Source organism: Schistocerca gregaria, chromosome 2 (assembly GCF_023897955.1).
Source record: "Schistocerca gregaria isolate iqSchGreg1 chromosome 2, iqSchGreg1.2, whole genome shotgun sequence".
Classification (NCBI taxonomy): Eukaryota; Metazoa; Arthropoda; class Insecta; order Orthoptera; family Acrididae; genus Schistocerca; species Schistocerca gregaria.
The window spans coordinates 473,339,814-473,351,931 of record NC_064921.1 but is presented as its reverse complement, the minus strand read 5'-3'; the positions used below and the strand labels follow the sequence as shown (position 1 = coordinate 473,351,931).

The following is a 12,118-nucleotide window of genomic DNA, read 5'->3' as shown; positions in this document are numbered from 1 at the left end:
ATAAATATAGTTTTAACAGGTTTTTATTTAATAAATATTCATTTAATTGAAATACTGCATAAATAGAAGCTGACAAATAAATTGCTTGCTTTTTTCCAGAGCACAGAGTGCCAAGCCATGTATACTCTTTTTTGATGAATTTGATAGTTTGGCTCCAAGGTGAGTGGTCACTTACGTTTTCTAAAGATTTTTTGTTTTGTTTATCCATCTTAAGATAAAAGCTCTAAATGTGTGTAATTTACACAATATTTCTTACTTTAAGGAAATATTATTGGTAACTAAAAACAAAGATCTATGACACTATTGCAATTGAGAGAAACATTTGTCTCCCCAGTTTTCGATTGATGTGATGAGGATTATCTGGTGTTGGTACTTGTATTCTTTTGTAAATGACACTGTAATCCCCAATTCATATCTACAGTGTGTTGTTGTTCACCTTTTCATGTTGTGCAACATTTACTTTGTGATCTACCCTCTTTATCTTGGTGAATACAGCTTGCATTCATTCTCAAACAAACAATTACAATTTGTTCTTAGGGTCTCAAGACAATTTAGTACACTCTTTCAAATATCTGTAAATCTAATAACAAAAGCATGCCTTATTTGTTGATATTGTTTAACAATGGTTTAGTTTGCTGCAAGCTTTATTTACTTTTATTTATTTATTTTCAAAACAATTTTTTTGGAGACATACCTCATAAGTAAGGTTGGGTGTTATAAAAAAAACCATGAAGAATTTAAATGAATCTTAAGTAGCATTTCAGCTGTCTGTGATTCAAGAGCTGATATGTGAAAGACAGTACTGTCATGAAGTACGGGTTCATAAGTTATCAATATGGAAGAATGGGACAATAACTTTATGATGTCAATTTCATACACATTGTCCTCATATAAATGCTCTCTGCCATTGAATGATTCACTTGGTGCCAGATATATTCAAAGGAGAATGAGGAAATTACTCCCATCCTGATAATATGACTGATTGTAGTGTTTCAAGAGTTGTATGCAGGGAGGCATTGTCAGGTGTAGGAGGAACACTCTAGGCCTTCATATCACCTTCGTTATTGTGGATTGGCAAGTGTAAAATTTTGTAGACTTTTGCATACTTGTATTGGTGCCTTTGCTTCTGAGTTTGAAATTCATAAAAAATGTTGCTTGTTCCTACCAAAACAATTGTATCCTTAATCTCGTAAATGATTTTTAAGGTGTAGCTATAATGGATGCCTCTTCATCTTATTCTAGTGCTTACTATGACAGTACTATATGCAGCTACCAGTGGTTGTTTTTGATTTTTTAGGGCAGCTACTTCATTTTATGTTGCGAGGGTAATGAGTGCCCTTGTGATGATGTCATCCAGTATCATTCAAAAAGGAAAGCACTGGAAGATTTTCCAGTGGTGCTTGTTGGACCAGCATATAAGAAAATGTAACATTTTTCGGTTTTACTATCACTCATATACAGCAAAGAACTTCTTCTGTCTATCTGCCATCTTTCCATCTGGTTCACACTGTACCCATATTTATTTTAATTTCACTCCAGTCATAATTATGTCTTCCACTCTAACCATGCCCTTGTCAAATTGTTTTCTTTTTTTCTATCTCTCCTATTAATTTCCATAATGCATTTCATCATTCTTCCATGAGCATCTCTCGATTATTGTTGCAAGCTGCCTTTCACTGGATTAATGTTTTCAGAGATTAGATTCATTTAGTAGGATAATTTTCTGGTGATCTCTTTGCTGTTCAGATTACATTGTCATGAAATGCTGGGAACATTTTAGGGTCCTGTTTTGTTTTGGACACTCAATATGGCAAGTGGTGAAAGTAGGCCTGGCATAAGGATGCACTAGAATATTTTTAAGGCTGGGTGGGTGGCGAAATACCGCTTTGGAAGGTATGATAAGTGTTCCTCTTCTTATATGGGCCATACCTTGTGGAAGATGTAGGTGCAAGACCTGTCCTCTTCCTCCCGGCCTGTCATAGATATCTTCGATCATTTCATGTGCATCTGTGAGAGAAGGTATATCAGCTCTGTTGAGATTCTGCAAAGGCTTTTAGTGGGTGTGATCACCAACCAGCTGCCCAACTGAATGACTGATTACTATCAGACTGTGGCCAAGAGTATAGTTGACTACCTACTTCTGCACATCACACCTCAGCTTCAGTGGCTACTTCACAAATCATTGCATATGGGTTCTTCTTACTAGTACTACCATCTCTTAAGTGCTTAGACATGAACTGTCATTAAAGCAAAACTTGCAATCCTCTGGGCCTCAATATACACTAGGTCATTAGCCATTCATGTTTTTTATGAGTTAACTTCAGCTATTTGTATCTGTTTTACTCTTGCATGCTTTGTAAAATCACATAGCAACCTCTCTCTATGACTACTGAAAACAGAATCTCCTTGCTTGATTCCTTTATCAGTCTTGAATGTCCCAGTGTTGTGGTGAAGCATAAGGAACCTTAGCTTTGATGCTTATATTCTTCAGAATAATATCATAGGTCAAATTAGTCATTTGTTTATCATGTGCTGTTCATATGGGTTTTGTTGTAACTGAATCAAAAGCTTTGTCAGAATCTCTGAATGCCAGGCAAAGTGGTAGTTAATACTCATTACTCCATAATATAATTTTGTTCATGACTGCAATTACTTGTTGCTTTGCCTGATTAAAATTCAGGTTGTTGTGTCTGATTGGTGATAATTTATGGAGGAGGTTGACTGCTTTGTAGTTTTTTGTATGTATTGTCTCCTTTGCTTTGAAGTAAAATGATTACAGTATTGTTCCAGTTTTTGAGAGCTGTCATCCTCAAATCCATTGTGTACATTTTGCACTTTTCTTTTCTAAAACTTTTCACCTAAATTCGCTTCACATCCTCCCCGAGTCATTTCTGAGTAGTTTTGCATTAAGCTAAGTATGTTCATATTATTGTTTGTTAGAAATTTTTAGTGTTGCTTGAAAAATTACCTTTTTTAAATAATTACCCCTATTAACTGCATCAATAAATTAATTTCCTAGAATGCTGAACCTGTTGCTTAATTTGATTGTTAAACCTCCCTGTTCTTGAACAACTCTCATGATGAGTCTGTTCCTTTCTAGCTTTATGACAGCTTTTACTCGGCATGTTAAGAATCTGTGATCACTAACAGTTTGATAGCCAGTTAGGAAAATCAGATGCCAGACCGAGTTTCATTGGAAGTCTCTTCACAAAGTGTAGTCCACCTACTAAGGAAGTAATTTACAAATCCCTTGTTTGACTAATTCTTGGGTATTGCTCTTCAGTCTTCAACCCTTGCCAGGTAGGACTGATAAAGAGCATGCAGAGGATCTGAAGAAGAGAGTCATATTTTGTCTTGGGTTTGTTTAGTAAGTGCAAAAACATCATACGAAAACTAATCCAACTCCAGAGGCAGGCTCTATAAGAGTGTCAGTGTGCAATATGGAGAAGTTTACTGTCAATATTGTGGGACTGCGTGTTTGCAGAAGAGCTGGTCAATATATTGTTTCCTCTTTCTTATATCTCACAAGAGGGTGCGGAGGTAAAATTAGATAGATAGATGAGAGAGAGAGAGAGAGAGAGAGAGAGAGAGAGAGAGAGAGAGAGAGAGCGCTAAAATATTCTAATCTTAAAATTCTTTTGTAGTACTTCATTTACAGTCACATATTACCATGATATTCTGATCTGTTTGTTTATATTCTGTTAGTTACATGTTTCTTGGGTCACTTTGCATGAGGTACCGTAATGATGTGGAACAAGCCACTTTACAGAATGTTAACTTAATTGGTATTCAGAAATGGCTGCATGCTGACCATATGCGTATGAGTTCATGTATCAGTGCTTAATATAATACCGCTACTAAATATGCAGTGCCTTGCTGTAAATAAGCTACAAGTTTCTAAACAAAAATAGCTCTGTGCAGTAGAAGTAGTTTCGAACAAAGAGTGTTTCCACCTTGTTTCTGCAGTAGAAATAGTTTCTAACAAGGAATGTTTTCAGCTTGTTTTCAGTCAGGTGTTTAAAATCATAGGCAAAGAAAGCAAATATTGTGGTAGCAGCATTATTTACCCCTTTATCAGGTAAAACCAATTTTGATGAGCGATGGAGGTAATTTTTTCTTCTAGTATAGTTATTATGGATGCCATTGTTCTTTCTGAACTCTGATGGATTATTTACAATGAATTACATGAGGGAAAATCGGTACTGTGTTGTAGTTACAGTAATACTACTACTACTGCTACTACTACTACTACTACTACTACTACTACTAGTAGTAGTAGTAGTAGTAGTAGTAGTAGTTGTTGTTGTTGTTGTTGTTGTTGTTGTTGTTTTTGTTGCTGTTGTTGCGGTCTTCAGTCTGAAGAACGGTTTGATGCAGCTCCCCATGCTACTTTATCCTGTATAAGCCTTTACATGTCTGAATAAGTATTGGAACCTACATCCATTTGAAAATTCTTACTGTATTCTTCAACTCTCACACTTTCCTCCAGTACTAATCATAATGCATCCTATCAACTGATCTCCTCTTATACTCTGGCTGTGCAACAAATTTCTTTTCTCCCAATTCTGTTCAATTTCTCCCCATTAGTCATATGATATAACCACCTAATCTCCAGCATTCTTCTGTAGCACTGCATTTCAAAAGATTCTATTCGCTTCTTTTCTGAACTGGTTATTGTCAACATTTCAGTTCCATACTTGGCTGCACTCCAGACAAATATCTTCAGAAAAGACTTCGTAACACTTAAAGCTAAATTTTTTATGTTAACAAATCTCACGTCACCAGAGATACTTTTATTGCCATAGCCAGTCTACATTTTATATCCACTCTACCCTGGCTATCACCAGTTATTTCATTGCCCAAGTAACAAAATTCATCTACTGCTGTTTCATTTCCTAATCTAATTGCGTGATTTAATTAGGCTACATTGCATTACCTTTCTGTTGGTTTTGTTAGTGTTCATCGTACTTCGTCTTATCTAGACACTGTCCATTCCGTTTCATTTCTCTTACATGTTCTTTGCTGTCTCTGACAGAATTACAAAGTCATTGACAAACCTCAAGAGTTTTTATTTCTTCTCCCTGTAATTTAATTTCTTGCCCAAACTTTTCTTTGGTTTCCCGCTCTGCTTGGTCAGTGCTCACATTGAATAACACTGGGGATAGGCTACAACCCTGTCCCACTCCCTTCTCAAACAGTGTTACCTTCCATGCCCCACAACACTATAACTGAGGTCTGTTTTGTGTGCAAGTTGTAAGTAACCTTTCACTCGTTGTATTTTACCCTGCTATCTTCAGAATTTCAAACGTTGTACTCCAGTCAACATTCTCAAAAGATTTCTGTAAGTCTACAAAGGATATAAGTGTAGGTTTTTCCTTTCCTTAATCTGTCTTCTAAGATGAGTCGTATGGTCAGCATTGCCTCCTGTGTTTCTGCATTTTTCTGGACTCCAAACTGATCTTCTCTGAGGTTGACTTCTTAAATAATTTGTCTCAGAATTTAGCAACTATGACTTATAGCAAAGTATTATTCATTATGCAGTATTATTTATACCTGTCAGCATCTGATTTCTTTGGAATCAGAATTATTACAATCCTCTCGAAGTCTGAGGGATTTTCGCCTGTGTCATCCATCTTGCACACCAGGTAGAATAGTTTTGTCATGGCTGGTCCTCCCAAAGATATCAGTAGTTCTGATGGACTGTCATCTGTTCCAGGCATGTTGTTTTGACTTAGATTATTCTGTGCTCTGTCAAATTCTTCTCACACTATCATGTTTTCCATGTCATCTTCTTCTAAATCTTCTTCCCTTTCGATAATACTGCCTTAAAGTTCATCTCCCTTGTACAGCCCCTCTATATATTTTATACACTTTTGAGCTTTCCCTTCTCTGTTTAGTACATCTCCCATATGAGCTCTTGATATTCATATAGCTACTTCTCTTTTCTCCAAAGGTCTTTTAATTTTCTTATAGGTGGTATCTACCTTTCTCCTAGTTATATATGCTTTTATAGCCTTATATTTGCCCTGTAGGCATTCCTGTTTAGCCATTTTGCACTTTTTGTCAGTCTCATTTTGTAGACCTCTAATTCCCTTTTACCTGCATCACTTGCTGTGTTTTTATATTTTCTCTTTTTATCAATTATATTTAATATCTCCTGTGTGACATACAAAAATTTCTATTTGACCTTGTCTTTTAGCTTATTTGATCCTCTGCTGCTGTCACTATTTAATCTCCTAAAGCTACCCATCCATCTTCCCGTATTCCTGTCCTCTGCTTCAGTCAGTTGTTGTCTAATGCTCCCTCTGAAACTTTCAATAAAATCTATTTTCTTTTTCTTTTTTAACTTACCCAGAACCCTCCACCTTAATTTCTTATTGTTTTGCAATTTCTTCTTTTTTTAATTTACGAATAAATTGTGGTCAGAGTCCACATCTGCCTCTACAATTGCCATGCAGTTTAAAAACTAATTCTGGAATCTCTGTGTTACCATTGTGTAATCAGCCTGATATCTCCCATTGTCTGTGGGTCTCTTCCATATATACAGCCTTCTTTGATACTTCTTAAACCAAGTATTAGTGCTGAGTGATTTGTGCTCTGAGGAAAATTCTACCAGGTAGCTTCTTCTTTCATTTCTTTCCCCCAGTCCATAACCCCCAACTATAATCCATTCTCTTCCTTTTCCTACTATCAAATTCCAGTCTCCTCCCCACAAATTAAATTTTTCTCCTCCTTAACTATCAGAATAATTTCTTTTATTGCATCATACATTCTTTCAGTTTCACTTCACCATCTGTGGAATTAGTTGGCACATAAATTTGTACTGAAGTGGTGGGACCAGCTTTGTGTCTGTCTTGACTATACTTGGCATGATACTTCCAGGAAGTTTCATGCATGATACTATCATTAAAATTCCCAACCCTCAACTTACTCAAGGTAATATAGGATGAGCACCATATTATTATTATGGCTTGCTTTATAAGGAAAGATGAGTTACCCCAGAGTAAAATTCCAGATAACATTATTAAATGAAAATAAGCGAAGTATGTTAACTTGCTGATTTACCTGTGTCAAGTACTTGTTGCAATAACACAAAGTACAAAAGTGTCTGAACTTAGTTGTTTAGTAAGCTCTAAAGTGAGATTTCTTCCAATTTCATTTCCCATTAGTATGTACATCCAAAGTTGTAAAGGTTCTGCCTGTCTTACTATCCCATGCTTCTTCTGTAAATTTGTCAATGGTGTCATAACTTTTGATGTGCAAAATTGAATATGCTGTATTTTCTTAAAATCAAGAGAGAGGCAATTTGCGGAGAATCATTCAATAATCCCTCTCTACAAATTATTTATAATTTCTTTATTTGCTGTATGTCTATTGGGATTGAATAATTTGCATGTGACATATGAAAAAAGTGCTAATTCTGCTCACTGTGTATTAAATGGAAGGTCATAAACACACATGAGAAGCAAAAGGGGGCCCAATACTCAACCTTGTGGAACTCCAATGATTTCTCTTAATCTGAAAGAGATTCTCATTCTCCAGTGTGTTAATCATGAAGTACAGTCTTTTGCATTCCTTTAATTAAGCATGGTGTGAGTCACCTGTTAACAGTACTTTTAATTTAATAAAACTTCTGTTTTTGTTATAAAATGTTGAGATCTACACAGTCAGACCTTTTTGCAAATTAAATATATTTCTCTATTATTAAAACAGAAGAGCCACTGATGGCTCCACACACAGGCTGTCCAGTTTCAGTTGTAATGTGTTCATTTTACTCTTTGTCCTCTTGTTTATATAGCTTGGCATATGATTTTCTTGTGCTGCTTCATTACAGAAGAGGTATGACATTTGCATCTGCTTACTCTCAGTAGAGTTCAGAGATTAAAGACTACTTTTTCTATGAATAATGGTGTAAACTTACAAACCAACCAATTGATATGTGGTTAATCCATCAAGTGTCAAGCATGCAGCTATGCAGTTTCCACTTCTTGTACTGAAATTTTTATTATGCATCTTCTGGTCGACCTTGGAATGAGCTAAGAGACTGATTAAATGTTGCCAGTATATCCCTTGTGTACATCATCAAGGAACATGTGAATGTGTGTCAAAGGGGCTGGTCTTTGGCAAAGAGGTGGCTTCATAAGTGGTTTGGAAGAAAGAGGCACTCAAATGTCAAATCATTTTGGGGTCTAGTTTTGGTGGTAGCAACACTATGATGACGTCTTTGTGACTGAATCATTGTTGAGGACAAATTCTATGCACTGTCGAAACCACTGACTTTTATTAACTTTTTTGACTCATTCTGAGAATTGCAGGAAAATATATGACCAAAATGTTGTAGAAGAATTGGAAAAATTTATATGCTTACATTCAGTAAACTTAATAAAAGGTGTCCTACATCATGGAAAATTGAAGATGTAATATGTGTTTGTTCTGAATTCAACATAGTGACCAAACTGAAAGGCCTGTATATACTTCTTTTTTAAATCCCAGAATGATTAGTTTCTTACCCTGCCACAAAACCAAAGACAGTTTGGAATACTAACTAAAGTGGAAGACATCCTTAGATCATGCTTGTTCAAGCAAATACTCTACAGAACAGAGAGTCATTGCTCTTGTGACAGAATTTATAGGCCTTGTAGCTGGAGTTCTTACTGTTGGAAGGTGCATCATAAAGTAATAGGTATATCCTTGTATTAACACTCTGATAGGTGTGCTATTTTTCATAATGCCAGTGAGCAGTAGGTGCACCTTGTACATATATAAAGAATAGCTGTCCTTATGTTACAAATGGAAACATGTAAGAGCAAAGTCACTGTTTAATCTTATGGTTAATTTAATTGAAGAATGATAAAATAAACTTGCATTTCATGAGCTAAATCACTGTTCAATTAGACAAGAATAAAATAAGTCTGCTCTGGCGAAATCACAAGTGCTGGAACAAAGATGAAGAATGCAAGAGAAGGGAAGGTGGTGAGATGATGTCGGCCAATAGCGCGCTGACCAGGACATCACCACAATATGAGAGGCATCTAGGTGAAGTGAATATGAGTGCTGCTCCTGCCAGCATTGGTCAGACATTAGTGGACCGTTTTCGCAGAGCATTAGCATGGCCTAGAAGAGAGTGCTACGACAGCAGTTATAGAGGTACTCAGGGTACCCTCCGCCACACACCGTCAGGTGGCTTGCGGAGTATGGATGTAGATGTAGATGTATTAGTGATCCACAAACTGCGTGTCAAACTTGCATGAACACTGTTATATTGCAAAGGACTCAGATTTATGTTGCATGTCACTCACTGCTTGCGACACCACTGTAAATACAAGTTAAGTATTGTCAATCTGCTTTATTGAAATAAAACTACTAACGTTATTTGCTTGAATATTCCAAGAATGCAGCTTCCCTTAGGCACTCTATATGAGACGAGAGGGCAGGACCCCACAAAACCTTTCATGTTATCACTCTGTTTCTGCATACAAGTGTTACCCCACAGCAGTGACCCAGTTGAAGCATTAAACAGTGCATTACATCAGATCCCTGCCAAGTGATTACTTAATTACTAATTATCTCGTAGATAACTGCCTCATTGGGGGACTGTGCTGCTATTTTGAAATCTGGGTCATTTTCTTGCACAGATTGTAAATTTTTTCTCACTTAGTTGGCTGTTTATTTTATATTACTGATGCTCATTTGGACATATGACAACACAATTAATTAATATATTAGCTGAAGTGATAATGAAGGAATAGGTATGGGCTCACAGTTGTAAAACAATAATGGCATTGTACCAGACAATGTTATTTGTGATTGTCGCACTTTATACACAGGCATGCTTGCTCAAATGTTAGGAGGATGACTCATATGATGCACAGTGTACTAAATATTGTGTCATGAGGACAGTAGTGTTATAAGTTAAAGACAGCAGTTGCAGATTAATTTGTAATAAATGGAATAAATATTCAATGTGTTCATTTCAGTATAGGGAAATCAAACAGAACATAAAAATGTTAAAATTACTGACCAATATCATATATCATCAGGTGTTACATGCTTTGGTACATAACTGTAGGTGTTTTTCGTATTAAATGTCAGATTACTATCCGTTTAATATGGTGCTGGTTACTCGATATTTAGACCAAATCCCAATAAAAAAAGAAACAACAGCAAGTTAAAAAAAGAATACCCTTGCAATATATTTGTGTCAGTACCTGTGATTTATTTTGTAATGTGAGTTAGTATTTTGTGGAACACTAAACATTTCATGCAACAAACAAATATCACCGAAAGATGCAGATATTTAGATATTTCCATACAACACTAAAAACAATTGTGTTTTGGATCCCTTAGGGAGGTTAGACAGGACATGTATTCAGGTTGGCACATTCCTCTTCTTGCTGCTCTCATCTATTACTCTGTTTACCTGTTACCATGACTAGTGCCACACACACTCATGGCCTTTGGTTTAAGTCCTTATTTTTTTTGAAAGTTTGGAAATTTAGAAATACAAAAATTAGTTTTATTACAATGGTAATACATTGAACTTAAAACAGAGGATGGAAAATATCCACTATACAGCCACTTTCATTTAAAGTTTTATTTCTCTTGAATGAACACAATTTTTTGCTGTAGCAAAGATGTTAACTGAAACAGCATATATTTAACTAATTAATGGAAAATCTCATATAAAGATGTGAAACAATTACTAACAAAGAGATAGAGGGGCTGGCCAGTACTTACCTCAGCTCAGTACAGCCGATAGAGACACAAAAAACAACCGAAAATTTAAGCTCCTAGCTTTCGGAATAAATGTTCCTTCATCAGGGAGGAGAGAGAGGAAAGAAAGGGAAGGAGGGAAAGTGGATTTAGTTACTCACAACCCAGGTGAAAATTTAAGCTCCTAGCTTTCGGAATAAATGTTCCTTCATCAGGGAGGAGAGAGAGGAAAGAAAGGGAAGGAGGGAAAGTGGATTTTTCGGAATAAATGTTCCTTCATCAGGGAGGAGAGAGAGGAAAGAAAGGGAAGGAGGGAAAGTGGATTTCACCTGGGTTGTGAGTAACTAAATCCACTTTCCCTCCTTCCCTTTCTTTCCTCTCTCTCCTCCCTGATGAAGGAACATTTATTCCGAAAGCTAGGAGCTTAAATTTTCGGTTGTTTTTGTGTCTCTATCGGCTGTACTGAGCTGAGGTAAGTACTGGCCAGCCCCTCTATCTCTTTGTTAGTAATTGTTTCACAGCATATATTTAGTCTGTTTCTTTTCTTATTTATGTTTTTGACATTCATTTGGTCAGTTACTTTGTTAACTAGCATTTCTTTTTTCGTTATAGGCGTGGCCATGATAGTACAGGTGTCACAGACCGTGTTGTCAATCAGTTGTTGACTCAGTTAGATGGTGTAGAAGGTCTGCAGGGTGTCTGGGTATTGGCAGCTACCAGTCGCCCTGACCTGCTTGATCCAGCTTTGCTTCGCCCTGGAAGAATTGATCATACTGTTCTCTGTACCCTTCCAACAGAGGTATATGACTTAATTGTAAATATGCATTAGGATACATGGGAATGTGTCAAGTTTTAAAACTTGACATTAAAATTTTGATTAGTCTCTATTTTAACTCTTTCAGTGGTTCTTTAAAATTGTTGCAATTTATTTTGGAACCCAGCAACATAATTCATAAAAAATTGCAGAACTGTTCCTTATTCCTCTTAATAAAAACTGTAGTTAAGTAAGGATATGTTTGGTACACTAGAATAGTACCGAGTGAGATGGCTGTGTTTAATAAAATGGGAGCAACAGCGTTTAAGCTTCTAGTTGACTGTATTACAATGAATGTGCCTGAGGACTGAACCAAATAGTATTGAAAATTGTCTGTCCATGGAATTTATGTCTATTGTAAAGATTTTTATTCAGTAGAGTCAGGCATGTTTGACATTTTCATGTGTGTTTTAAAGATGTAACCTAATCAGCAGGAGAGAATTCATCAGCCAAAAGAAAAACTCATGGCTGCTCACTGAAACAGTTGGAGATAATTTGCTTCATTTAATAATTGTCAAGTAATATGATTAACTGTTAATGCCAGCTGTGCCAGGCTGTAATGAGAACAAACTGGTTTGTTTCAAAATGAAA

At 36.1% G+C, this 12,118-nt stretch overlaps 1 protein-coding gene across 1 annotated transcript in view; it reads left to right on the top strand.

Annotated features, from left to right (window-relative positions):
• Positions 1–12,118, top strand: part of LOC126326481 (peroxisome biogenesis factor 1-like) — a 392,188-nt gene that overhangs the window by 229,537 nt on the left and 150,533 nt on the right. The window contains exons 14-15 of the mRNA XM_049995644.1: positions 100–159; positions 11,326–11,512. Coding sequence (XP_049851601.1) covers positions 100–159; positions 11,326–11,512 — 247 coding nt within the window. The remainder of the gene's footprint in view (positions 1–99; positions 160–11,325; positions 11,513–12,118) is intronic.